This window comes from Ixodes scapularis, unplaced genomic scaffold (genome assembly GCF_016920785.2).
Source record: "Ixodes scapularis isolate PalLabHiFi unplaced genomic scaffold, ASM1692078v2 PGA_scaffold1__304_contigs__length_218370807, whole genome shotgun sequence".
Classification (NCBI taxonomy): domain Eukaryota; kingdom Metazoa; phylum Arthropoda; class Arachnida; order Ixodida; family Ixodidae; genus Ixodes; species Ixodes scapularis.
The window spans coordinates 6,574,473-6,602,175 of NW_024609846.1; the positions used below are offsets into that span (position 1 = coordinate 6,574,473).

Here is a 27,703-nt window from a genome sequence, read left to right on the forward strand (position 1 = left end):
TAGATCACCAACACGCTCAAGACTTTAATTAAAATTAATGCTTTGCAGATTGTCCCTAGGCGACCTTCTGACGCTCAAAATCCCTCCGAAGTTTGTGTAAAAAAGAAACCTCGTTTGTCGAAGTTGTCGCTGACGTCAAAGTGACGTTTCCGAACTTTGCGAGAGCCGTGGTTTCAGCTCGAGATCTTCGCTTCAGATCGAGGCGAAGTTAAACTTTGTCAACATGGCGGTGCCGTACGCTGCGGGCGAGCTTATCTTCCGCCACCGTCGGCGTCGCTACCGAGACCACCGGGGACGCCTTTCAACTCCCCGACGGCGACTTTCGGCGACAGTACCGGCTATCGAAAGCCGTTGTGCGTTGACTCTGCGACGAGCTTCGTTCGCCGCCTCGGACCGTGGGACAAAAAGTTCTCTGCGCGCTCCGGTTCTTCGGAACCGGTAGCTTTCAAGGCATGGTGGCGACTGACGAGCACCTGTCAGTCACCCACATGACTGTGAGCCAGGCTGTCAGAGTTTTTGCGGCTGCTATCGTTTTTTTCTGTAATATCCGAAGAGGTACTAATAAGGTGGTATACAATTCAGAACCGGGGTAATTCTTGGTTAGGGTGGAGTCTCCCGGCAGCCGGCAGAATTATTTCCCCGGAATTCTACTGGCAGTCGTCACTCATTGGCGCTCAAATCAGTTCATCGAACGATGTGTCATCGACAGATCGTTTCATCGGCACACGATGTAATCACATGAAAGAGATTGTCTTCCGTTAGAGGTATATACAGATTAAACATTTTCACATCTTTATGCATGTAAGTGTCCCATAACTAACACCCTAATAAGTGTAGCGATCGACCTTATAAAAGAAATGTAAACCTCACACCTTTAAAAATGTGTGATTTTTTAAACACGTTTCTTTAAATGTGTGATAATGCACTACACCTTTTTATAAAAATGTAAAACTACAATACCCCTTCTCGTCAGGCACGTAGCCAACGGGGGGGGGGAGGCATAAGGCACGCCCCCCCCCCCCCCCCCAATATCTTCCATTTTGCTGAGGCCTCCTCTCCTCCCTCCACCTCATAGAGGACTTTGTCATCGACGCCCCCCCCCCCCCCGCCCCCTGAACAAAATTCTGGCTACGTGCCTGCTTCTCGTCAAGTTGTAATTACTGCAGTACATTTCTTTTTCGGGGTGTACACAGTGGGTGGCCGGGGAACCAATAATATAACTGAACAAATAAATTACACAAACGAGTCGCCGAAACAGCACGTTGCTTCTTGGCGAGTGTCGAGGCCATATTGGCTGAAAACCGGCTTCAATATTGGCCGGATGTACGGTTTTGCGCCTCGTCCCGACATCCGGCAGGTATGGGTGTACCGATGCAAATAAACGATTTATGTCTAATAGCACTGGCACCACTGATATCTTAGTAGGCTGGATCGCGGATAGAGGCCTGTATTGCTGGGGTCGAGCGGCACCACCGGCAGTCATCGCTTGACACGATCTAATGCATGGTATAGGAGAAACGGGAAAACTAAATTTTATTGCGTTAGTAGGTTGTTCTCTACCATGAAACTTCTATCGTGTATCCGGAAAAAACAGTTAATATTGTGGGCAAGAATATTAAACGCGTTAGAATACCAATCTTGTTTAACTAAATGTTGTGTGGTTGAGGGTCGAGGGCGACTTTGTTGGGCGTTAACTGTGATGTGTTTAATGAGGCAAGGGCTACCGAGAGTTATTGTGGAGTCATCCGTGACTTCGGAGTCATCAAAGCTCCGCAAACGATAAGTTAGAAAGCCTTTACTGGGGACATTTGCATCGTTTTAACCGCTTGTACATAGTACTTCATGGTGAAAGCTTTTTCTTTAAACTGCTGTGAGGGCTTCCGTGACAAACTGAAACTCGGAGCGTGCCGTTCAGTCGCTGAACGTCCCATTTATTTAGCAACCGAAGCAAGCGACGTCGGTAAAATCAATGGTGCTACGGCCGATTTTTTTTTTTTAATCGATGTTCAAACGCTTGACGAATGCCTATTTGATCTTCAAGAACCCGACATAATCATCGCAGCACGTCATAAAATGCTTGCCCTTGAGCACCGCGTACAAGCTTCCAATTTTTGGCGTGTTTCTCCCTTAGACTTGCGTGTATTGCCTCATGGTGTAATAGGCCAAAGCAACAAGGACGAAAACGAAGGGAGAACTAGACAGGAGGCGGCGTATTGCTTGTCGTCAAGCAATGGCCGCAGGTGAGGCCAGTGACAGGCTCCCGATTCGTCATCCGGACTTGCACTGTGAGAGTTCTAATGCATTACACCCGCGGAGTGCTGCACGGAGAACAGGCCCCGAACGAACTTGCCGAATGCACCGAGTGCAGATTGATGCTGTCGCCCTAGATGTTGTAGAAAAGTACCGACCTCAAACCGAAACTAGCGCCTTTTTGTTCGACGTGATGGGTGGGCATGCGAGAGTGCCCAGTCGCTGCCATCGTTTATCTATAAACGTTGGTTGCTGCAACGTGGAACTTACAATTGCGATGACTTCCAATTAAGCAACTTGGCTGTCAGAGATATCTACAGCCGGTGGAAGTTTCCAAAACCAGCTGACTACAAAACCGCATACACTTGAGAAAATTTACGGCACTGTACGCGCAGGAGCTTGCTTCGTTTTAAGCATAGTATTATGAGTGAACCACTGAAAGGATACGGCTTAATCTAGTTCTTTGGAACATCTAGCAATACGTTTCGTAAGTTTTTTTATTTCCCTGCATGGTGAGGGCATTGAGAACAAGAGCTTTCTCAAAACAAAATATGACGGGGCAAGATAGCTGCCGTTCAAATATGACTTTGCTTGAGTCTCGGGCAACGTCTCCATTTTTAGCCTTCCCGGACGCTGAGTGAATGCTTCACAGGTTTCTGCTGCGGGAGCTTTGTCGAAAAATGTTCCATTTTTCACCCATACACGAATGATGCTAGATCTCGCGGCCTCTGTGGTTGTCCTGGGCCTTTCATTACACATTCGTAGGTTTCAGCGCCTGTACGGCTACAAAGCGACTCACATTTTGCAAATAAAACACGGGCCGTCGGTTCCTCCCTTCGTGAAATATCAGACGCTTACAATTTAAGCTCGCGTTTGAGTTTGTGGCCAGCGGGACGCGGTTTCGAGCAGAAAACCAACTTTTTCTCTCAGTTCCGCTGTGCAAATGCCGCATCGTAGCAGACGAACTCTCGTCGTCTGCTCTCGCTCTACGCCTGGGCGGGGCATGACGGGATTGTCGGCGCTAGAGAGCTCAGAGACAACGTACAGCGAGCGGCGTGAACGCTCGCCTCCCCGCGCTGTCTCGCGCTCTCGTGCACTGCCTAGGGATCGCGGGGGATTTTTCGTCAGAAGTTGCGAAGTTGAGCGCGCGCAGGGAGGAGCAAACTTTGCGGCGTTCTTTTGGTCACTCCCCCCGCTACGTCAGAAAGCGAAGAATGTTCTGCTCCACGAGTTTAGCTACCCTGGTGTCAGTGCCGCGCAACAGCCGATACATGGTGCGGCGTCACGTCCCGTACCACGTGGCTCCACGTCACAAGAAAGGTACCTGACGTGATAGCATGTCCTACCGATGGCCGAACAACCGACGGCAACTGGTTGGGCCACCTGGCACCGAGTGCTCCGTCTGGTGGCCGTTGTAGGAGAGCGCCGACACAAGCGTGAGGTGACCACGTGATCAAGTGGTGTCACGTCACAACCAGGACACGTCACGTGATATCACCTGGCGTCCTACCACCCAACCCCCCCCCCCCCCCCCCCCTTCCCGTTCCGACGGCTAAAGCCCCTTCATGTTTTAACAGTAGCGTAAGGTACGCCGATGCACGAGGCACGTGCAACGTGCAGCCCTTGGGTAGATCATGGCTAGAGTGTGCTAGAAGTTAGGAGTGGGACGAGCTATAGACTCCACTCATGCTTACAGTTGCACCTCGAAATGGGAAAGCGATGAGGTGGAATCAAGCCACTTTGTTCGCAGTGCCACCTTCGCCGCGATCAAGCAACGACACAGGTGAAGGTCATATGGGCAATATAGCCCCTCAGGGGCTATATTGAATTTTTTATGATTTTAACGCCAGAGGTAATGTCAAAGCACCACGACAAGGCCGTCGTGACATCGCGTCGCGTCAAGGACGACGCCGTTTGGCGACATCAAGTCGCCGTTGTAACGTGGTCATGACGTCGCGCGCCACGTCGAGGACGACGTGGACGTGGTCATCGATGCCGACGTTGACGTCGATGCGCCATGTTACGTCAAACATAGCTATGACGTCCCATTAACGTTGTCCTAACGTCATCGTGAACGTCAGTCCCGACGAAGCCTTAATAGCGTGTAACGTCGTCGCCTTCGCCAGAATCAGCGTTGACGCGCGGTCACGACGAAGTCTTGAAGTCGTGCAACGTCGTCGACGATGACGCCGACGTCGTGAAGTTGCCGGTACGTCTTCGTGACGTCGAGTTGCGTCATGTCGACAACGACGTCAACGAACTGACATCAAACGTCCTTATGACGTTGCATTGACAAGGACGCCGTCATCTTGACGTCCCGCGACGTTGTCGTCATCGTCATCAACGTCAACGTTGACATCGTCGTCGTTGTCAACGCAATATGACGTCAGAACGTAGTCTTGATGTCGTGTAACGCACGCTGTCAACGTCGGTGACAACGTTGACGTCAGGGCGTCGTCCTGATGTCGCATGCCGTTGTGACGACCAGTCAGGTCGCGGTGACCTTATGTACGTGACGCCTGACGTCTAGGTTGTATAAAGATTATAGTCGGGCGTTCTATCGTTTTTATGGCCTTGACCAGTGTGCGGGTCGAACATGGCGCTGGAACGAAACGCGTTTTTCCTAAAAAGCAACTAATCCGAACCACTTCGCTCAGAGGGCGCTACGAGCGAAGTTGCTTGGATTAGCCGATTTTTCACATGCGGAGGCACCAAAATAGCACTCCGGTGGCCCCACTCGTTCCTTCTAGTACAATCTATCATGGCGGCACAGCGCAGCACTGATCTGGATTCCAGACGCCATGTTCTTCCCAGAAGTGGCGTGCGGCACGTGTCTCGAGCATTTACCGACGGCAACTGGATTACGCCAGCTGGCGGTTTCGCCGCGCGCTCCGTCTTCCGCCTGGTGCTCGGAAGGCGTTACGTCACCATGACATCATTACTGTAGCACAGCTTTCATCAGGTGAAAAAATGCCCGGTTACTAGGTGTGAAAACTGCGTTCATTAAAGTTGCCGGTCTTGATATTGCGCAATACTTATTGCCAATTACAGCTACAGGTGTTGAAATTGCGCAATATCCTTTGGCGATTACTAATAGACCTATCCCACTGAACGCTCCATGCATTCGTGACGCAGTCATTATTATAGTTCGCAGGAGACGGGCGCCAGTGCACGGGACAGTTTGTCCCGTCACGTGCTCGACTCGCGCAGAGCTTGAATGAGGTTCTCGCTCGTGCTGAAAGATTACAGTTCCGGTGACGCACACCGGCAGCATCGGCGTAACGAAACATACCGGTGAGATCGGTCTTTTAGAGCTACCGGTCTTGAAAATGTGCAATACCTAATCGCGATTACAGCCACCTGTCTTGACATTACGCAATTACTATTGGTGATTAAAGTCACCGGTCTCGAAATTGCGGAAAACCTATTCGCGATTAAAGCTACCGGTTTAGGAAATGTGCAATGCCTATTCATTGATTATTGGGACAATTGTGTAGACTTTTCCTACTACTGTAGGAAGCTTGAATGCACCAAAACAAAATTATAGCAGTCAGACTGTGCTCAATTCATTCAGAAGAAATCGACATAAATATCACTATTTTTAATCAATGTACGTGTGATATCGATTATTTATAAGATGTTTATAAAGACCGAAGTGACATCCACGCCATGGGGTTTGATTTAAACAAGCGACCCCAGAAAAAAATGCCAGTGCACGCCACCATTCGCAGGCGCTTTCGACTGCTTTCTGAATTCTTAAGGCTCCTGAGTGCCTGCAGTTGTTTTCTCTTCTGGCACTTCTTCTTTTTGACCTTCGTTTTCCCCCTTATTCTTCTCTTTTTCTCCTTCGTCCGCCTTCTCATCCTTTTGTTCGTCTTCCTTTTTTCCTTCTTCCTTCTTTTCCTCTTTGTTTTTCTCATCTTCATTTTTCCCTTCTTCCTTCTTTTCCTCTTTCTTTTTCTCATCTTCATTTTTCCCTTCTTCCTTCTTTCCCTCTTTGTTTTTCTCCTCTTCATTTTGATTTCCCTCTTTTTTGTTTTCTTGGTTTTTTTCCTTATCCTCTTTCATCTTTTTTATATATTCTGGATTCTGGCATAAATTATCCATGCACTCGCTTGTCTGTTCATCGGTGTACTGAAAAAACACAAAAAGAACATTTGTTTGTTTGTTTAAACATTCATTTGCTAAGGCGCTTGAATTTGTTTCAAAAATAAGTTTGTAGGCAGAGCGGCCGAAAAAGTAGTTCTACTTCAAAATCAATTTTTATGAATTGTTTACACGCAGTCGTTGTAGCCGGTCTAAATATCCTATAGAAATATTCCTTTTATTTTGATTGTCGAAATAGTATTTTTCAGCAAGTTTCGTATGAAAAAAACGGTACATTCCAGATGTCCTTACCGACCGAGACGTACATCTTAGCAAGATAGATCGCGATGGGATTCGCGATCTATCTTGCTGACCACACATGTCACGTTTCGGGGATCAACAATTGGAGAAGAAAAAAAGTGCACGATGTTGGAAGAAATAAAGCCATATTGCAGAAAGAGAAAAAAAACAGAGCACTAGGGAACTAAAATACAAAAGTACAAAGTTATCAATATTCTGGTCGGAAGCTGGACCACCTTCAACGGAGCTCGAACATATCTCGGCACCGATCTCAAGTACTGAGCGACTGCCTGCGTCAAGAAACCATCATCGATTCTCAAGCACGACACTTGCGACGCTGATCATCAGGCCCAGCGCTTTATGTCATCAACCTGACGAGGGAAGTGACACTTCAAAAACATATCTTAATGTACATGTCTAAATATCTAGACAGACGTTTTTTTGTATAGAAGTATAAATTTGTTTATACTGCCGATCGTGCGCTCCCCTATTTCACTCAGAGGGTTGAGTGAACATCGACAACATTCAATCCCCTTTTTAACTGCATGAATGTGGGTCTTGCTCGTAGATGACAAATGCAATTGGCTATGTTTTGCTCATCATGGATACGGCTATACACCGGATTAGAATGCTACATATATATATATATATATATATATATATATATATATATATATATATATATATATATATATATATATATATATATATATATATGGGTGTTTTCATCTCAAATTGGGCATGCTAAAAGGGTCTAATTTTTAATTTTCACGAAAGAAATATATGTTTTGGGGGTATTTCTCAAATGAAGGAGGGCGCAAACCGCATGTTCTCCAGATTTTTTTTCTCGACTTACGAGCCGTAGAAGCTGCAGTGGCAGAAACTAGTGTTTTTGCCTGCCGTCGTAGGTCGCGTATTTGACACCCGCTGCTGGCGCTATTATTTTCCCTACACCCTTTTAACTTTTCCCCCGCATTTGATAGGCATTATAAAGATACCTTGATGTATTCAAATATTTTTAGGATTTTGATTGTTTTCTAAAAAAACATGTCACATTCGTCACTCCGGTCGCTTTTCGGTCAAATTTGACAGGTCATTACTTTATCTGTACTTAAAGCAAATTTTCTTTCTTTGGCTCTACAGCAAGTCCAAAGCAAGCCCATTATAGATATAATAATATAATTATGATCTGTCGACTCGGCGCTTCGCTACCTTCATGTAAACGTTGTAATAAATAACAAATGTTGAAAATTTGAGGCTGATTTTCTCAAAAATCCCCATTATTGTAAATTTTTAATTATTTTCGACATATTACTCGACTACAAGAAAAAATAGTCTAGAAATGTAATATTTTGGTTGTATGCCCTCTGTTTGAGCCGCAATCGCGTGAAATATGTGAACATTTGTTCTTTTTCACAACGTTTACGTGAAGGTAGCGGAGCGGCTACTCGGCAGATAATAATGATATTACTATATCTATACTAGGCATGCTTAGGGCTCTCTATAGTGCAAAAGAAATAAAATGTACCTTAAGTACAGGCAAAGTAATGATCTGTCAAAGTTGACCGAAATTCGACCTGAGTGACGAGTTTGACATTTTTTTTTTAGAAACAAATCAAATTTTTAGAAATATTTGAATACGGCAAGGTATCTTTATAGTACTTATTAAATGAGGGGGGAAAGTTAAAAAAGGTGTAGGAAAAAGACTAGCGTTAGAAGAGGGTGTCAAACACGCGACCTCCGACGGCAGACAAAAACACTAGTTTCTGCCACTGCCGCGTCTACACTTCGTAACTGAAGAACATATATATATATATATACAGAGAGAGAGAGAGAGAGAAAGAGAGAGAGATAGATAGATATATATTACCACAGTTATCTACGGGAAAAAGCAATAGCATCTTTTCCCAATGTGTCTTTTATGCACATTAGCGCTCTTGTGTTCCTGCAACTACGGCGTGACTTCTAATTTATTATTATTTTTTTCCTAGATTCTAGGAAACTAGAGGTAGAACAACAAAACGATGACCCACCAGATGATGCAGTGTTAAAAAGGGCTTCACTGAGCTGCGTTTAAGGCGCCCGTTTAGCTCACGTAGTATTTTTGAAATGTTGTGGTGTCATCAAAGTCACACTGCCTTTCCTTCAGTATTATCGCTTTATTCCGCCTAAACAAGTTTTTTATACTATTTGGAATAAGTATCGCGGGGGATATTTTTTATTCCGAACAAAATTTAAGACAAGAGTGCAATCTGCCAGCTGAATATCGCCTTTGCTGGGTGTTGGTCCAGTTCTGCGCAAATAAGAACGGCGAATAACAGCCAACATCCGAGTAATTAACTAAAATTACTTAATTATATTTTAGTTTATGAAAATAAACATTTGTTTTTTCTTAGGAACTCCCTGAGCGTCATAGCAAACTACTAGCTCAGTAACTATTAGAAAGACTTTGAGCGCGCGAGAAGAGCCCTAGAGCCTTGGGAAACGCGGGGTTTTACCAAAGTGCACCAAAGTTACCACTGGTGCAGCAGGAGCAAGGATACCGGTGCGATAAAGCACCCACGTGATTTTTTCGTTCTTTATCATAGCCCGAGCCGTGTGCCTGTTCCACGAGTGGTAACTTTGGTGTACCACCGCGTCTCCCAAGGGCTTCAATTAGTGCTAAAACTGATATATTTAGTGGTTTTCGACGATGGCCAGCAGGTTTATCGTAGAAACCAAATATTTATTGTCACTAAATGAAAATGTATTGAACAAAATTTAGTCAAGTACTCGACAAAATGAGACGGTCATTCCCTCTGATAATGTCCGCCAACGTCGACAAACACTTAGGGAAGAAGGCATTTAGCAAAACGTTCGTACAGTACTCTTCCTTCTTTTTCAGAATTTTTTTTTTTTAATAAAAGCATCACCCGGTATTTCGCGTAACAGATCCCACATCCGTGTGCGGCACACTTAACGTATATTTATTATACTTCACAGAGCACTTCCCGCTATTTTGAGGCAAATAATAAATGAAACATACGCATAACCGGCGCATTATGCTTATGAGTTTGAGGTCTCTCGCCGGATTGTTTTAACTTTTACCATTCACCTCGAGGTCAAACCATGTCACCGCCGCCAGGCTGAAATATGTAACATCAATGAGAATGAACACCGCGGCGTCGTCTGATGTAGCACACGTTGATTTTTGGCGGAATCAGCTGAACATAGGAAGGAAGGAAGGATGTAAGAGACGACAACCGACTGTTGGAATATAAAAGAAAAGATAACCAGCGGTCGATTTGTCTTTTCAGGTCTCCTTTCTTCTTCCTGTGTTCAGCTGGTCCCAACCGAAATGAATAAGCAACTAGGTCAGCCGATTCCCTTCCCACGTTGAAGTGCATGTGTTTCGACGAGGACAGCCTCTTCAATTCCCAGCGGAGCTACATTCCTCATATAATAATCTGCTTATTTCTTTTTTTTTTATGAAGGTTGTTTCCCATTACTTTACATGCGTGGAAATTCAGGAAAACAACATATATTAAGTCTAATACTTCCATAATCCTTGTACTACGCCTCTGTCTTATGTCACATATCGCTTCCGTAAAAAATAAATGTTGATTCGACCTGAGGTAGAATAAAAAAAAAATAAACGTAGTAATTGCCACCCTCTAATAGAATAATAAATGAAATAATTTGTTCTTCGATTGATTTCCTGGCACGTTATATAAAAAAATAGTGATGTTGAAATTTTCGAGTTTCGAATTCTACTCGAATCGTGATTAACCAAAATTTCATTCGACTTTCGGATTCCTTGTATTTGATTTTTTGAATAATTCGATTAATCGAATATCCCTACAGCTGGCAAAATGTCTGGTTCGTTCACGCTGTTGATATGAGGTAATAGTCTTACAGGCATGTGTGCAATCTAAATCAAGTATATTCAAAAGCCGTGACTTAAAACAAATTCTGTAGAACGTAGTTCTTTCATTTGTTACTCGAGTGAAGTACCCATTCTTCCAGCTTCTTGGATGTTCTAAGCTATAACCAGTACAAAAAAAAAAAACTTGGCATTTAGGATTAAATTATTTACGTCCTCTACGATAAGCTCAGTGTACTATTAACCTAGTCTCAGTTGCTGCGTCCATATAATGGCAAGTTAGTTTTGAAATACAAATAGCAGCGATCATTCAGCTCGCCCCTTCCGTTAACCCGTCGCTCCCCGCGGTGTCAAGCGATGTGCTACGGTCAGGGATAAGTGGCGCAAGCAGTGTTAGCGGTGACGCTCTACAAGTAACGGCGTTACTGGTATGAATTGAAACTTACCTTGCACTTCGTACCATCTTTATAGTACTTTTTTTCATAATCGCCGCTTCCCTTGACACGTTCGCAAAAGTAATTGCAGTTTTGAACGGTTTTTTCCTGGAGGAAAGAAAAGTAACTAAAACTTTGGTCTACGTAGGTAACGTTATTATATGCAAATATACAGTTCACAGCATTGTCAGCGTTTCCATGATTTCGGCAGTCTTAAAACGTGTGATGCTCCTTAACAGAATTCCCTAATCCCAAACTTGTGTCCATCCCTCCGACCGTACGTCCGCGCATTTCAAACTTAATGAAAAAATGTACATCATGTTTGCCTGACGTCCCGTGGCCTGTATACTAATTTAGTTTCCGAGAAAAAATTTAGAGTGGAAATTTAAATCACGTAGGTTATTCATGTATGATTCCTTGTTATCGAATGAATCCGATTCCGAAAGAAAAACACTTGCCGGTAATATTTTCGTCGATTTGAATTTATCCGAAAACCTAAAAATCTCAAAATAACGACGGCAAAAAAAATGAAAAAGGTAGAAAGATGGTATTTTACAAATAAAGTTGGTCAGAGCACATGGCAGGGAACGCCCAATTCAGTTTTTTCTTCTTTTTGAGATAAATGACAAAATATAGTTTTCCGTTCAGCTTGTCAATGTTAATTCAATACAATGGTCAAATGTATTTCAGGACCAGTACAAAAGCCACTGTTCCGGTTTCCAGCTTGAACCATATTATTTGTGCTTCTTAGATTGAAGAAGGGTTGTGTTTTTATGAGAGTGAAAGAAGTGAACCAGTAGATGTTAGAGGATGGGGAGGGCAGGTGAAGGTTCTATGCGTCTAGGAGTTTGGCTATAACAAAGTGCCGACGTTTACTGAAGTAGCACTTATATTAAGACTTGTCGAGGGACAGGCAGTACTGCCGATAGCACGGGCGTCAGTCGCAAATGCGACTGCAGAAATATGTTTCAATACGTACCTGAGATTTTTTTATGAATATATTGTACGTTAATGTCCTATAATATTTATTTTATTAAAAAAAGTTGAAACCATGTAAAATCGAACTTTAAATTTCGAAAAATTGTGAATCTAAAAGAAAAGCTTTAAACCCCCAATATTTACCTATTAATAACCTCCAAAAGATATCTTTCGAATTAAAACAAAATGCTCCTAAAACGCGGGATTCCATTTATATATGAGTAAAGTTGTCCCGCTATATTTAGCACAAAAATGTAACGTGACGACTTTCACATTAATTCAATTTCTCCGCTAAACTTAGCGGGAAACAAATTAACGTCACGTTATCTATACAGCAATTGGATTTCCCCTCTAAAGTTACAGCAGAATTTGAAGGGATATGCCCTATACGCCAATTAAGTAATAACATTGATCTAGAAAATCTAACCTTTTGAGACTTGCGCTTATTATATGCTTGTACATGATCCTTTTCTCTCTTAACATTTGCAAAAGGTGCTTTTAGCTTTGTGTACTGAATTATAACATCATTGCCTCTAGCACGCTATTATGTTGCTTTTTGTTTGTTTTCCCGCATGGTTCCTGCTGTCCGTTGTAGGGGCCCAGGGACTCGTCAAGCTGCTTACTGCAGCTTTTTTTCTTGGGCCCCACCATCATAAAGGAGGGAAATAAAGCATTATTATTATTATTATTAAGTGCCCCCGCTAAAAAGAACAAGATATTTGGTAAAAAATTGGGTGTTTATCAATCCCGAAAGGAATTAATGTTTATTGAACGAATTGACAGCCATTCGATCTACAGCCATTCGGACCTTCGGACCACGAGCGAAATAATGGAAGGCGAGGGGCGACGGGTGGTAGAGACACTTACATCAAATGCTCAGCTAGATGCTAAATGATATATGTGTCAGTGAGCTAAATAATTTATATAAGCTTTCTTTTCAGGATTCGCAGATTTGTTTCTAAAAGTTGTGAAAGCTACAGTAATGAAGATTTCCCAAGTGAATTTTCAGCGGAGGGGACATTACACAATGTGTTTTCCTTTAGCCCTTAACGATTTGTTTGAAAAAAAAAAGCCGCGAAAGCTGCACTTATGCGGTTTGTGCAGGTGAGGTGTACGGTCGGGGGAACATAGCATAGGGAGCTAATCGAAACGATCAAGTGCTTAAGTAAAATTTGTTAATATAATTTTTAATTGGTGAATACCCTACTGAAAAATCCGGCAAAAGCTTCCAGTGACATTCGGTGGAGACGGGATAATTTCCACTCATTTTCAGCAGAAACCAGCGTAGTTTACCAGTCTTTGGTGGAAATATTACCGGCAGCCACTTTCGCATGGTGGGTTTGCCAGAACCACTTTCGATTACCCGTCGCTGGAATTCTACCGGAAGCCACTACCGTTTTCCGGACACCGAGCTTCATTGGAAGCCGACGCAAGGGGAACGGCTAAAGGCAAGGAAGCCAAGACGAGCAGGGGGGCTGAGATTGTAAGGGTGGCCGCCAATGCAGTAACATTCTCCTGAGTGCGTGTTTTAGATCGGGACGACGTTGCAATCCTCAAGAAGTGCGTGCAGCGAACTTGACGATTCAAAAAGGTGGGCACTTTCACCCGTTTTCCTCCAAAACCTGTTTACCAGTCTTTGCTAGATTATTTGCCGGAAAACAGATTTCGCTGAAATTTCACCGGCATCGGGCTTCCAGATTGCGCTGGAATGTCACCGGCAGCCACTTTCGTTTACCAGACGACCCGGTTTTGCTGGAAATCTTACCCGAAACGGGGGACTCGCTTCCCTGTTTACCGACCTTCACTCGAAGCCGACGCGAGGGGAGGGGGAAGCCGAGACGAGCCGAGGACTGGGTGGACGAGTTCTCACGCACACTCTCTCCCTCGCATTGAGTTCGTGGGGAAAATACGAGAGGGTCGTTTTGCTGACTGTTTTTTTAGAAGAAAACCGGTTTCTTTGTTTGTCAACGAGCAACGGCCGGTCAGGAACGAATGCTCAGTCTCGACTTCGTGTTCCATGTGTGCGACCTGTATCTTCCAAAGCAGCTGGGTGTGAGATGAAAAGAAAATATTTTTCAGTGACCTGTTTCTTACGCCTCTTTGTCCGTGCGGTTACAGAAGCATCCACCGAGTGAAAAAGACTGTGCCCAAGATTTCTCAACGTCGGCGGATATTCGTTTCGCGCGTTCGTGGTTTTCGCTAAGCGTGTTACTGACATGTATGTGTCCGCCTGGTGTACCCGCGGCGACGACATCAGAGTCGACATTCTGACTGTGCCCGTGATTTCTCAGTTGCGGCAGATGTTCGTTCCACGCGTTCGTGGTTTTCGCTGAGCGTGCTACTGACATGTATGTGTCCGCCTGGTGCACCCGCGGCGACGGCATCAGGAACGACATCGAGATCTGTGTCCGTGATTTCTCAACGGCGGCAGATTTTCGTTCCGCGCGTTCATGGTTTTCGCTAAACGTGTTACTGAGAGTATACGTGTGTGTCCGTGTGGTGCACCTGCGCGGTTTTATTAGTTGTACTACTGTACGTCTAGGAATTTACCCAGCGGCATTGTGAGTACCTTGAAAGATATCTTTTGTGACAAAGAACTCGGCTGTTCCTATTTGGTCTGATTGCTTTTCTCTAGAGCTGTGCAAATTGTTTCACTGGTATCGACCCTGTTATCTAAATACATAGAACCTTCAGGTCTATATGGACTAAACACTTTAATTGTCACCGAATCGTCCAGCATCTGGTAAACATGCACCGCCCACGGTTCACAGGCTTCCTCCTAAGTGCCGTCCGTTGACGTCCGAAAACAGAAAGAAAGAAACACAGTAAATTCCGGCCAATCTGGTTTTGAGTGACGGTCTTATGAAGTGCTGAAAAGCGACGTGGAGTTACGGAAAGAACCGTTCGGGAAAAAAGAGGTGCCCCTCTTCCACTCCTCTCGAACTACTTAATTTACGCTTTCGCGCTTGTACATCTGGTAGCGAAATTATTTTGCACTTCAGCGACCCTGTAATGAAGTGGGAACAGAATGGCGGTGGGCGATTGGAGGTCTGAACCGGAATAAAAATTAGATGCCATTTTCCTGGGATGAATGGAGAACGGTATGGACTCGGTTCTTATGCGAGCTGCGTCGGTCTTAAACTAGAACCTACGGCCTGCTGGCGTGACGTTAGCGCAAGGTAAAACAACTTTCGAATCAGCATAATTTCGCTATAGCTAACTGACGGCTTGACTGACTGTTATATCTGGCGACGCAAGGCGCGACAAAGAAGCTGTTGCGATTTACTCTAGTTGCGACCACGCGTGATTATAGCACAGGGCATAGGCCACCAGCCGTGACAAAGCCACTCGAACCGTCTTTGCGCATGCTCGCCTTCTCAATTCAGAGGAGCTCACGGTGCCGAATGTTCAATGGTTAGCTCATGTTTCCTTATCACACGGAGCCGATAGCTCATTCCTCGTGAAGCTACTTATACCCAAGCGCCTACATTCCGTTTTATTTTACTAGGAGCAGCAGCGGGCGCTATGTGTCATCTTGAATTCCCTACTAAGTACATACCTTCAACACTCACGCACAAAAGTATACTAGCTTATATCGGGATAATGAGCATCGAACATCAATAATTTCCAGCTAATACATGTATAATGTCCAGATAACGCCTGCAAAATAAATAAACCATGATCACATGTATGTTTTTGACCAGAAGACCTAGGCTTGGCTGGGTAATAAAACAAAGACTTAACTGAACACGGTAGCAAATCACGACGTTCGTACATTAAATGTAAAATGATTCAGCTCAAGGCAGGTTTCACGACGTAGTGCTATAGTCGCTCCCGCCGGCTCCGTAGCGATTACACCTTTTCAGCGCTTTTGTGTTCTGACGCATTGCATTGATATTTGGGGCAGATACACAAGGCATCGCCTCTGGCATTTAACAAGTCGGTGCTGGTGTGCAGATGTTCGAAGCAAACATCAAGGCAGCTTCTTGCGCCTCGCACGAACAAAATATTTTAAAGGCCTCATAAAATAAATGTGCTTACCCTGTAGATATCTCCTAGAAGTGTGGTGCGTACGGTTCGTTCGTAAATAAACTGGGTGTTTTGGATCTTTTAATTTTTTTGTTGTCAGTTCCGATTTTTGTAAGGTTGAACACGCAATCTGTCTGCAGCTGCAACAAGGGGTCTGTGTAACCTCCGCTCGGATTTGTAGTCTCAGCGTTTCGGGAACGCCTTTTGCATTTTTTTTCCAGTTTTCTATAGTTTCATAGCATCTTAATGCTGATTTTCCCGGCCGCTAACTGTGGTTGTCAATACACATTTTTACGTTTACAAATTATAGGAAAAAAATGGCAGTGGCTTGGCTTGGCTATGCTAGGATATACCTAGCGTGAGCTTATGCGCACAAATTGAGAGGCGTTATCAAGCAGCTCCGGTGCAGCGTCAGGCTTGGCTACTACGCAACGGAGGCACACAGCTGGGCACGCGGCGGCGCCAGAGCGTCTGCCGCGGCTATGACGTCATTCATCTGGAATACGAAGACCGGCGAGGCGCGCGCGGTGGCGGCGGAGCTCGCGGCGACAGCGGCTTCGGCACGCCAGCTGTGCGCCGTGTGACGTGACTCCGTGCTGTGCAAGCGAGCCACGCGAAACTGCTTAATTCCGGCCAGTGTAGCTCACGCTACATAAAATAGAACTGTTCAACCATTTCATAAGTAGGAATTGACCCAGTATCTGAATTCATTTTAGTTCAAAGGAGTCTAAATATCAGAAACTCTGATTTTCTGGAATTGAGTTGAAATAAAACGGGGGTGCTTATTCCGCAACAATGAAGTCTGGATACTGTGTTCCGTGTATTTTAGGACTTGGGAAATGAAGGTACATGCCAATTTGTATAATATTTAAACATACTCCCACTTCTGCGGCCTCCTTCTCCTTTTTCTCACATGATCGGTCTTCTTCCTCCGTAGCGCTTTCTCCTGGAGCGCACTTTACTATCGGCAGCAGGGCTACAAATAATGAAAAAAAAAAACACACTTGAACAGATTTGTTCCAATTGAAACATGGGAGCTTGTCTTGATCAACTTTAAAAAATCTAGAACTTTGAACTTCTGTTAATGAATGCATGTGATCATTTCTTAGAAATCAAGACTTTTAAACTTCAAGAAATGTAAGTGATTTCTATGTCGAATATTCCGACCTGAAATATTATTCAAGATTAAAAGAGACGAGTCAAATCTTATGAATTTACTACTCCACAAATGTCCAGGGACACAAAACACGTACTAGACTCTACAATAAGAACTCGGCAAAGCGCGAGGCTCAAGAAAGCCTTTCCTCAAATGGCGCATAATTTAATTAGGCTTCTATTATTGGCATTAGCGTCCTCAGTCACTTTCAGTGCCAAATCCCAGGCGTAAAGTCTCAGTCAAAATGAGTTTAGGGTTTTGTCACTCTTTGTACATCTCAGTCATTCGTTCAAAATTGGTCATTGATAAAACTAGCTCACGGGTGTTTCGCTATATTTTAAGAAACACCGCCGAGCCTGTGGTAATTTTATTGTCAAATTCAACAATGGCAAATGCTCACAGAGAAAACAATTAAGTCCCCCTTCGCATAGTCATCATTATAAAGTTTCGTAATTATTTTGAACTCGCTGCCATTTTGCCTGGTAAGTGCGATAGTATTACCATACATGTATAAGAATTGGCGCACTGTATCATTAAATCAATAAAACAAGGTCCCATCTACGGAGATACGTATTTTTTGTTTACTCAGAGTTTTTTTTTTATAATCTACAGCTTTCTACAACTAAGGTCAAAGGATGAAATGACTACGCTTAAAAAAACACAAAAAATAAAACATTAAGCTCCACCTCGAGAAAAGATGTTGAACTGCCGTGAGAAAGTACCCAAGGATCACTGTGCGGTCCAGGTGACATCTAAATCGCCTTGATTGTGCAAGAAAGAAACAAAAGCTTTAGCCTGGTTAGTTCAACGTCTGGTTTCGGGGTGAGCCCACTGCGCCCCCTCGCTTGACACTCAGTAGTTTAAACCTACATTGCCACACCTTTGAGCGGCAGAATCGTAATGTTAATTTCTAAATAAATCAATTGAAAATTCCTAAATATTTATGACGTAGAAATAGCCTGCTCGCTTTATTACACTTCAGCATTGGCGAAAACAAATTACCTGTCACAATTACCTGCTGGAATATTGATTTTGGCTTGTGGACGTCTTGGCGAAACTTCGAGAAATTATGTTCCTTCTCTTCACTTTTATAGACCAGAAGAACGGCGGGAGCGCAATCGTAAGTGCACAATGAATAAGCATGAATTATATTTGTTTCAAGTCAAGACTTAGCGTCATTGTAAGTTAGAGCATACCCGATGGTATTAGCCGATGAAGCTAATCAAGCAGTGCCAGGAACGCAACGTCACCACCCTCGTCGCCTTTCAGAGCGCATATCACCACCGCCTAGACCAATCTAGCGCAGAGTGCATGCCGTCGCCTTCCGTGCTTTGTCTTCTAGTTTGCCCTTGTGTGTCTCCCAGCCTCTGGTTGTGCTCTGACTTAATGCGAAAGTAAGCGAAGCTGTCAAAAGCTTCAAGCTTTAGATAACCTTATCTTTCATGTGTATCTGACTGCCAATCATATAAAATGCCAGAAGATTTGACTATTCACTTTTACATTCTTTAAGGTTCAGATATTTCTCCTGGGATCTACCGGATTTTCCGGTTCAAAATAGAAAAAAAATTGGCTACCACGGAGTGTTCTGTGCAGTTTTGCCTTTACTTATGATGCGGATGTCCTTACGTTTTTTTTAAGCAGTATAACGTTTCCCAATCACCGGAGTTAAGGACTCCGATCTTCAATATCGTGCGTTGTAGAAACCGACGCTTGGGCCCGTCGAAATGGGCAGCGGAATTTTCCGCAGACTGGCGGCGAGAGTGTAAAACACACTAGAGAAATAGGTGCGGGTGGAGACGTCATAAATGCGATGAGCAAATCTTTCAAGGATAAACCTGTCGATTTTCGCAGGCACTGTCTACTCTCTCCCCAAACAGTGGGACGCGTGTCTGAATGCATACGGCGGTTTCTTTCAGAGATCCCCGGTGCATTGTTACGTTTTTATAATTTTTTGCACTAATTTCTTAGCTCGTTTGTGTACCTTTCCGTTTGTTTTGTTGAGGACACAGTAACGAATTTCATTTGATCACGCTTCGTATGACGAGCTCCTGAAACTTTGGGAAATCTAGAACTTTACGCTTTACTCAACAATCTTTTCAAGTATATATTCCAACAACACCTACAAAATCCCACAAAGCAGGCTTTATAGCAAAGTACGGATTCACTGATTCACCCACACGTATGTAGTTGGGTTTCAAACATGAAAGTTCTATTGAAATTCTTAGCACCTGTCCATCACCCGCAGCGTTCCGATGAAGGTTATGTGAAAGCAAAGTTAGCCGATTAGTATTACGCAAAAAAAATCCTTGGCTTGCTTTCAGCAAGTCGCAGCTTGAACTAGTTGAGGCATTGGATGGGAACCTGAACCTAGACCCCGACTTTTATATGCCGTAAAATGCAACAGACATTGGTGTCGCCAATGAAATTGTTTTGGCAATCATAATATTTGCCCGATTCCCACCATTTTATACTTTCCTTCTTTGCATATAAGTAGCTTCAAAGAAGCAATCACCGCAATTTGACGAGCGGTATCTTACCTTTAGATCAAACTAATAAAATGCGCGAAAGATTCATGTTGTTTCACATTTCTCAGCGTTGTATTTCTAACTTATATTAAAGTCTACAGAAATTCTCAGCTTTATCGCTTGCTATCCCATCTGTCTAGTTCAAATTGATTAAATTTTGATATGATCTGTGGGAAAGAAGACGCATGATGCTTTTTATTTTTTGCAGGGTAGTCTTTATTTCTGCTTATCACGGAGGAATGAACCGTAAAAAGCGCTTGCTAATGTAGGTCATTCTTTTGGTTTACTTGAAAAAATAGTATATTTAATGTGTCCAGATTGTGCTCAATAATTCTGTACTAATCTATCATATTTAAAGTGCACAATGCGTGACTCTCACTTGTATTTTTTTGTTCTTTGAATGGAGTGCAGAAATTATGTTCGAGTGACTTTAAGGCTCGGATAAACAGTATCAAGGCTGAGCAGCATCTAAGCGATTTAGCGAGGGACGAGGCAAGCGACGGCAACAAACCAGGAGAGTCACTGAAAAAGGACGCAAATGGCTTTTTGTCGCTATTCGCGTCGCTCAGTTTTTTTTTTTTTTTTTTTTTTTTTGATTTCAAGAAAACTTCGCGTATGGACTTTGTCGCCTGCTCCCGTTGCTTTCATGCAGTTTGCCTCGTTGCGCAACTGACTGAGCAACAGCGGGTCCTCGTTGCCAACTCGTTGCTCGCCAAATCGCTTACATGCGGTCTATGCTTCACGATAAAATGTATCTCGACTGTATTTCCGAAATACAGTTTGTATCTGTACTTCTGTATTGCAACAAAGCTTTCTAATTTAATCTGTCTTTTTGTATTCCAGACATCTCTCGAACATCTCCATAAAGTTTGTGGCCGGTGTATCTTGTTGCACTTTTTAGCACATGTCCCCCTTCCCCCTTTTCTGATGTAAAAAAAAAGTATCTCAGAATAAAGTACGATACACTCGGGGAGGAAAACCCAACACGGAAGAAAGTAAGATGAGGCGACAAAAAACGTATCAATGAAAACCTTCATCAGCGTGAGAGCAAGAATCAACGTTGTAAAATTTCCACACAGCCTGGTATAACAACCTAAGAAATAACAGCGTCCGAAACAGCTAGCAGAGCCTGTCGGCCAGCACTCGGCCAACATCGGCCAGTACCGGGTAGTTGGCGACAGAGCCTGGCCAGCTGCGGCCAGGCTTCACTGTCCAGTTTCCGGTACTGGCCGGCGTAGGTTGGCTCAGTGCTGGCCGACATGGTGCGCGAGTTGTGAAAGGACGCGGGGCCAAAAAGAATCATCAAGAAATGTTCTTTCTCTTGCTTCGGAAGCTATATTGAAGGCCTCGTCCAGTTCGAAATTGTAAATATGGTAAACATTTTACAACAGGATAGAACAGTTAGCATCAACTCAAGGCAAAATTAACTCGGACCATTTTGTTCCTTCCACCTTTAGAAAAATATGGTCAACCGGTAGGAAATGACAACAATCTAAATAAAAAAACTTTTGGTAGCGACATTTTTCCATGAAAGTCCTCTAATGCATAAAATGCATTATAGAAAATCAGTGAGGGAATGGGCGAGGGAATAGGTGTTTCACTTGACGTATATTTTCACGCTAAATTTAGGGGGAAAACCGAATGGTTAGAGGTTACGTGACGTCAGTTTCCGCTTCTAACTTTAGCGGGGAAATTGAATTGTTTTCTGGGTCACGAGACGTAAACTCTCCCTCTAAATTTCGCGGGTAACTGGATTTGCGCATAGGTCACGTGACGTCACGTGACGCCACTTTTCTCGCTAAATTTAGCGTAAATTGCACGGACAAACGGACCGACAAAAGTTTGATTTTGGTGAGGCACCGCTAAAAAAAAACATTTCAAGCTTTAAAAAGTGCAATTTCCACCACTGGGAAAAAAGTGAATAAAGTTTGTGGCCTTTTCCAATTGCAGCGAGCTATTAGGCCAAATTTACAGTAAATGCTATTATATATTTGACCCAAACATCACTTTCGTCGACGCTAGGCATGATATCCATCATAACCCTGAGACGTAGGAACAATAAAAAAAAGCGGACAGAACAGCAAAGTATCTTCCTTTTTCGGTCCGTGCTTTATTGCTCCTACGTCTGAGGGTTACCATTCACCAGCTCGCCTGCTTTTTTACCTTTCTTCATTAGGCATGATATCGTCTTCTTGAAAGTACAGTGTTAGTCAAAGTGATCTAGGTTGTTTGAAGAGATCGCACCAACAGATTTCTTAACGTATCGACCTCAGATTTTGCAGATGCAGAGGTGTATAGCCATTGGGCATAACCGGCCACTCTATGTTTTTTTTCTTCCCCCGATGATATATTACCCGGTACGACAGAGTTACTTATTTTCCCAAGTTATCTCAACCCTTTGCTTGTTTTCGTACTCACCATGGCAGAGCTAAACGCACGCAACACCTGAAGGAAATCGTTGCTTTTACCGCATTCTTGTTGGTCTAAAAGTGATTTCTCTGCTCGTGAACCATCACTTCCAGCTGCCTTGTGAATTCCCCCTTTTGATGGGCTAATTTACACCGACCATTGCCGCTAGACACGACCAGCGCAAAACAAAAACGAATGCCATGATAGAAAAACTGGCGTCCTTCGCGCCATTCTACGACGTGCTTTACGGGGAAGCGAACACTACGCAGCTAGGAATCGGAGTGGAGCGTGTTCTCTTATTGAATGACGGAAATAATTACAGTGGGAACGTTTACTTTTTACTAGGACAATCATCTTTTCTGCCCTTCAAAATACCTTCCGAGCAGTGACATTACTGAGAAGAAGATAGGCAAACTCCATGAAAACTATATTTATTGCTTTGATCAGTGGTTCTCAGATGGCGGCCGGCAAACCCTTTGGGCAGAGCCGTATATGTGGAGAGTTTGGTCAATGGGAGGCGCGGGCAGAGTCGGGGCGTGCGGCAGAGTCGGAAAGAGGGCTTGGCATGCTCTCTTGACCAACCAGAAGCCGAAAAGAATCCCCTAGCGGTGGTAGCGGCAAACAGCTGTGATCAAAAGTCTATGTTCGTATATGGTTTTAATAAACGCGTAAGAGTGAAGTGTAGTAACTCTTTGTGGTTGAAAATAGGGTTCACGTGTTGTTTTGATCATGATCATGCAGAAAGATGTAAGAACCGAATGCGCCACGCAAATCTGTTTTGCGCGGACAGAGTGTGACCGCTCGGATGGCAGATTCCCGGCCCTCGGCGCTTGGCGTACGGAATATGTCGATCGTTCCGCTAGTCGCACTCTTCCACCATCATTTTGGATTAACGTGATTGAAACATCACGTGTACCATATTTTCAGCCATTGAGAGTTACTCTATTGCAGTTATCAGGTTTGTTTCTTGCGACCACCGCCAGGGTATTATTTCCGGCTTCTGGTTGGTCACGTTCAAATTTCTGAAGACGCCCTGGAACACGCCTAGCCCACTTTCGGCCAATGCCGCCTCGTCATTTGTCTCCTATACTTCCCAACGAATGGCCAAACTTTCTACATTTACGGCTCTGCCTTCGGGGTACGCGAAGGTCTGCCGCTCGCCCACCAATATACGGTATTGATCAGCGTAAACAGAAACGACCAAATGACGTCTTGAAGAAACCACGAGGCACCGCATCGAGACAAAAACTTTAACTACACTGACTCAGGATGCTCATGTTACGAACTGTTTATCTGACACCAAAATCGTCTAGAGCAGACTTGTACGTACCTTAAATACTCTGCTCAAGTTACTGTATCTTAAATACTTTTGTGAGTAACTTGCTATCTTGCAAATACTTTCGAACGTCAGTATTTAGTACACTAAATTACATACTTTTTTCAACCAACTGGTACTCATTTTAAAGTAATTTTTAAGTTATTTTCTATTTTTTATTTTCTTTAGAGGCGGGAACCTTCGAAATTATTTAACTCCAGTTATTTTCGCTAGGCGCCCTGCCATTGCAGAAACGTTTCGTGCCAGGTAACACAGTGCACTTCCGTGCTTTTGCTGAAAGAGGTGACACGGAGAAGCAGGTGTCGCAGCTTCAAGCCGAGCGCACGTGTGTCGAGTCTTTTAACTGGGCAAAACGTCAAAGCACATTTTCTTACAATTTGTTTGTGCCCAAGCCCAAGAGCAACAGAGATTCCGAGGCAGAAGCGAATGCGAGTGAAAGCATAAGACGTGTACAAGGCTACAAGCCAGAGGGAGGGCACTTGTGTACGAGAGAGTGTGGATTCTACAAGTGTTTGTTAAGAGTCGACAGTAAACCGGAGCTTATTTTTCTATGTTATGGAGTGAAAGCATATAAAAGAAAGCCTTCCAGCTTCAGAAATGCCTTAGCATGCGCACGCAGTCGCACACACCGCTCGTTCGTTTCACTGGGCTCTCTTCGCACACAAGATTCGTAAGACGCGACTACACGGCTCCAATCCGGTGGCCCATCGCTCGCGGCGCCGCAGGCGAACGGGCCTCGCGCTGCTCTCGTCTATGCCCTGGCCATAACAAGGGTATAAAAGAAAAACATTTTTGTTTTTGTTTTATTCGTAGTTACTTGGGGCCTCCTAGAAGCCTGAATGACAGCCAAGGTCTAGCTGAGAGAATTCCAGAAGATTCCATAGAAGCTGGAAGGAAGAATTTCGGTTGTGCTTGACAATAAATTGCAGAGAAAATTGTAACTCAAGAGTATCTTGAAAGTAAGTACTTACTTTCTTAGAGTATTTGTTACTTTGTTCAATTACTTTACAAACTTCAGTATTTAGTACTCTGCTCAGTTACTATATTTCGTGGTACTCAGTAACTTAACTTAAATACTTTTAGTAAATATCTTCTACAAGCCTGGTCCAGAGGAATATTGTCGGCGCGAGACGTGATTTAGTCGGTTCTCCCCTCCTTCCCACTTGTTACCTCTCTCGGCATTTCGGGCGCGTGGAGGAGCGGTGGATCGGCTTCGCCTTCACGTTGAGGTGGAAAGCGCGAATTACCATCTCGTTGAGCGAATGACCATTCAGTGACGTCATGGACTTTAAGCGCAGAATTTTTGAATAAATATTTCGCCGCCATAATTGCTAAAAAAAAATGTTTTTTCGCCTAAAATTTATTTTTTGACACAAGTGTCCCAACTAGGTCACTTAATAAATAAAGTTTTTTTGTTTGTTTTCTATGGTCTTTTTAGGCGAAACGAAATACCACAAAAGCGCGCGAGCGAGGTGAATTCAAATCCTAACTGGATCAGGAAAACTAACATTCTGAGTCACAGTGGCGCCACACTGTCGTCCGCGTGCTTTTACTTGAGCTAATTCAGCCTCCGGTTTCGAGACGCGGTGGCACTCGGTACGCGGTGGTTGCTCGTTAATTCGTCAAACATAACGTGTCACTGAGGTTCCTAAACGTCCTGCAAATGTAACGATATATTGTGTCCGATAGCTCCAAAAAACACTGTAGGAGTCGCTTGAGTATTTGATCGTTTCCTGGAAACTAAGGTAATCGACCTTCAACCGCTCGGATGGGGAACCCCGAAGGCTCGCACCGAGGATAGGGGGATGAGCGGCTTGAGCCCTTTTTAATCTTTGGCCCGGGAAGGAGACAGACATTCTTGCCTGTCGCCGCGAGGGAGTGGCACCCTCCCCGACTTTGTCGTCACGGCGCGTTCCCAGTGACGGCTTGTCCACTCGGGAGACTGCTACAATAAGGTTTTAGCGATGAGGGGCGCCGGTCTGGGTCCACTTGGACTCCATTACGCTTTACTCGTTAACTTCGAAGGACACGGCTCCAATTTGTTTTGACGCGGCGAAGTGGGGGGTGTTTTCCCCGTAAAGTAGTAAAGTATCGCCCCGATTGGAGAGTTCCCCAAGGGGTTTAGCATTCTTTCTCTTCTTAGAAAAGGGAAACACCGAGTTCTCTGGCCTTTCTGTGATTGGTGGAGGACCCACTGGCACTGGGGCCAATAGAATTGTATAGTCCTGATTGGACAGGCCCTGTGTCAGCGCGGAGTTTTCTCGATCGCGCTGGCGAGGAAACGTTGAGTTTGAACAAGCCCGTGCGCGGAGCAAGTTATCTCCCGCGGTCCGCCGGTCCGCGTAGGTTTGTCGCGAGCGACGAGCAGTTTCTTTTGAGCCTCACCGTGCGCGGTGGGCACTTTGCGCCGAGGCTCGTTTTTTTCGCCTTTTATACTGCCGTGAGCGGACAGTAGAGTTCTGTAACCAAGTTTGCTGTTGTCGTTTTAATATATTTGTTTTTATCAATCGTTGCTCTCGACTTTGAGCGTCTTTCCTCGAAGCTCCACCACCACCAACGAGCAAGAAGCGACCATCCAGCGCGGCAGTCCACGATCGCCCGGCCCTGGCCTACGACTTCTAGGAAGGACCGGGACAAAACAACCTGGCCCTCAGGGAGGGGCAATTTTTTACCACCACTTTACTGTTACTTTTGATTTCATGTTTTTTTGAAGCGATAAGCCATGAGTACGAACTTCAATCACGATTAAACCGCCACGGAGCGACTCCATAGTGTTTATTATATTTCTCAATCATAATTTTAAATTATACATTTTTCTCAATCAAATTGGGAACCTGATGACACCAGGAAAAAACATAATATTCGTTCTTTTTGTCGAGGTTAACAGAACGCCAATTTATTTCATTTTTAAACTAAAACAAAAGCAATATTATTTAAAAGTAACCAGTAACATAACTTGATAGGCGATACCATAAAATAGTTACAAAATATTTTACACGGTTGTCTTTTAAACTACTAACAGGAGGGTTACTGCGATCCATCAAAAAGTAATTACTACTAAAGTCATTACTTCTAACTGCTTGTTAGTCGCTAGGTCGTGTCAGCCTACATTCTTGAAGTGAAACTTTATGGAGTTTGTGCCAAATCAAAGGACATCTGGCACGCTCCGCAGAAGGACTAAGGATTGATTTTTTTTCTTTTTTTTTTTTTGTGGTGCAACCGAAATTTTGGTGACACGGCACCAACTTTGAATAAGCCTCCTTCACACAGGGAATACTACGGCCAAAATTCGCGCTGGCCAACGGGGGTCCGCAGGCTATAAATTTGAATCGGAGCTACCAAGGCGGCCTCCTACGTTCTCTGAGACTAGATTTTAGTTATGCGAAAACTAATGTTAATCGGGAAAGAAATAAGTTGTTAAGAACAATTCTGTTATAGCAGACAGCGTTAACGCACTTCGTTACAGTTTCACATTACCTGCTACAACAGCAATAATCGGGAAGGCTTGAATCTTCATGGTGAGTTGTGGACGTCCTAGTGGCGCTTTCAGAAAGCATGGCCCCGTCATTGGCTTTTATAGTTCCCAAATATTGGAAGAGCGCAGTTGTCAATACACAACGTGAAATAAAAAGAATAGAGTATTGCCAGGATTTGACATTTCCGAAATATATTTTGTTTCCGACAACACTTTTCTCTATAGTTTTCTTTTTCCTCTGTTTATCAAACATAAAGCATGACATATAAATTCACAAGAAAAACCTTTACAATGGTGAAGCTCTCTATATTTTTCCTCAGATGTCCAGCATGTGCAGGTTTGGAAAAAGAAAACTTCTACCTACTAGAAAGAGAATTCAGTGTGCTTTAGTTTCTTTATACATTATTATGGCTACGACGCACACGTTTCTCCAGTTTTCGAGCCATAAACATAGTCGAATATCGTCCTATCTTCACATGTACACGTGTAAGCAACATTCACTTCCCTCCCACCGCCTTCCCCTCCCAAAAAAACATTTGATTGCAAAAAGAACATTCAACGTTTGCGACAGACTTTATTTATCATTTTAAGTCCGACCTCAATACCATTACTTAAATATTTATTTATTTATTTATTTATTTTCAGTACCTACCAACGGCCAGAAGTCTAGGATAGTAGAGCACCAAGTCATATTATAAAGGTGAAAACGACAAAACAAATAAATCCAGAAAACGACCCGGCGGCAACGCACTACACCAGATTTTCAACGCTTTTCTTGAATGACGTGATGTCATCATTAAAAGAAGTCAAGGCGCGTATGTACATTATTAAAATAGTTCTGTATGCGAACTTCAGGAGAGAAA

At 43.8% G+C, this 27,703-nt stretch overlaps 1 protein-coding gene across 1 annotated transcript; it reads right to left on the bottom strand.

Moving 5' to 3' along the window:
• Positions 1 to 6,006: 6,006 nt before the first annotated feature.
• LOC115321112 (cilia- and flagella-associated protein 251-like) lies at positions 6,007 to 26,900 on the bottom strand. The gene is made up of 4 exons (XM_042290613.1): positions 26,843 to 26,900; positions 16,818 to 16,915; positions 10,945 to 11,040; positions 6,007 to 6,384 (listed from the first exon to the last, which is right to left on the bottom strand). Exons 1-4 carry the CDS (start codon positions 26,880 to 26,882, stop codon positions 6,007 to 6,009), a joined length of 612 nt encoding a protein of 203 aa, XP_042146547.1. The 5' UTR covers positions 26,883 to 26,900.
• Positions 26,901 to 27,703: the final 803 nt, after the last annotated feature.

What these genes read in the sequence shown, in the direction of transcription:
- LOC115321112 (XM_042290613.1), bottom strand. Translation starts at nt 26,882, where the DNA reads ATGAAGATTCAAGCCTTCCCGATTATTGCTGTTGTAGCAG. An exon ending in GATTATTGCTGTTGTAGCAG is followed by an intron (nt 16,916 to 26,842) that starts GTAATGTGAAAC and finishes CATTATTTGTAG; the next exon opens with CCCTGCTGCCGATAGTAAAG. An exon ending in AGGAGGCCGCAGAAGTGGGA is followed by an intron (nt 11,041 to 16,817) that starts GTATGTTTAAAT and finishes TCTTTCCTCCAG; the next exon opens with GAAAAAACCGTTCAAAACTG.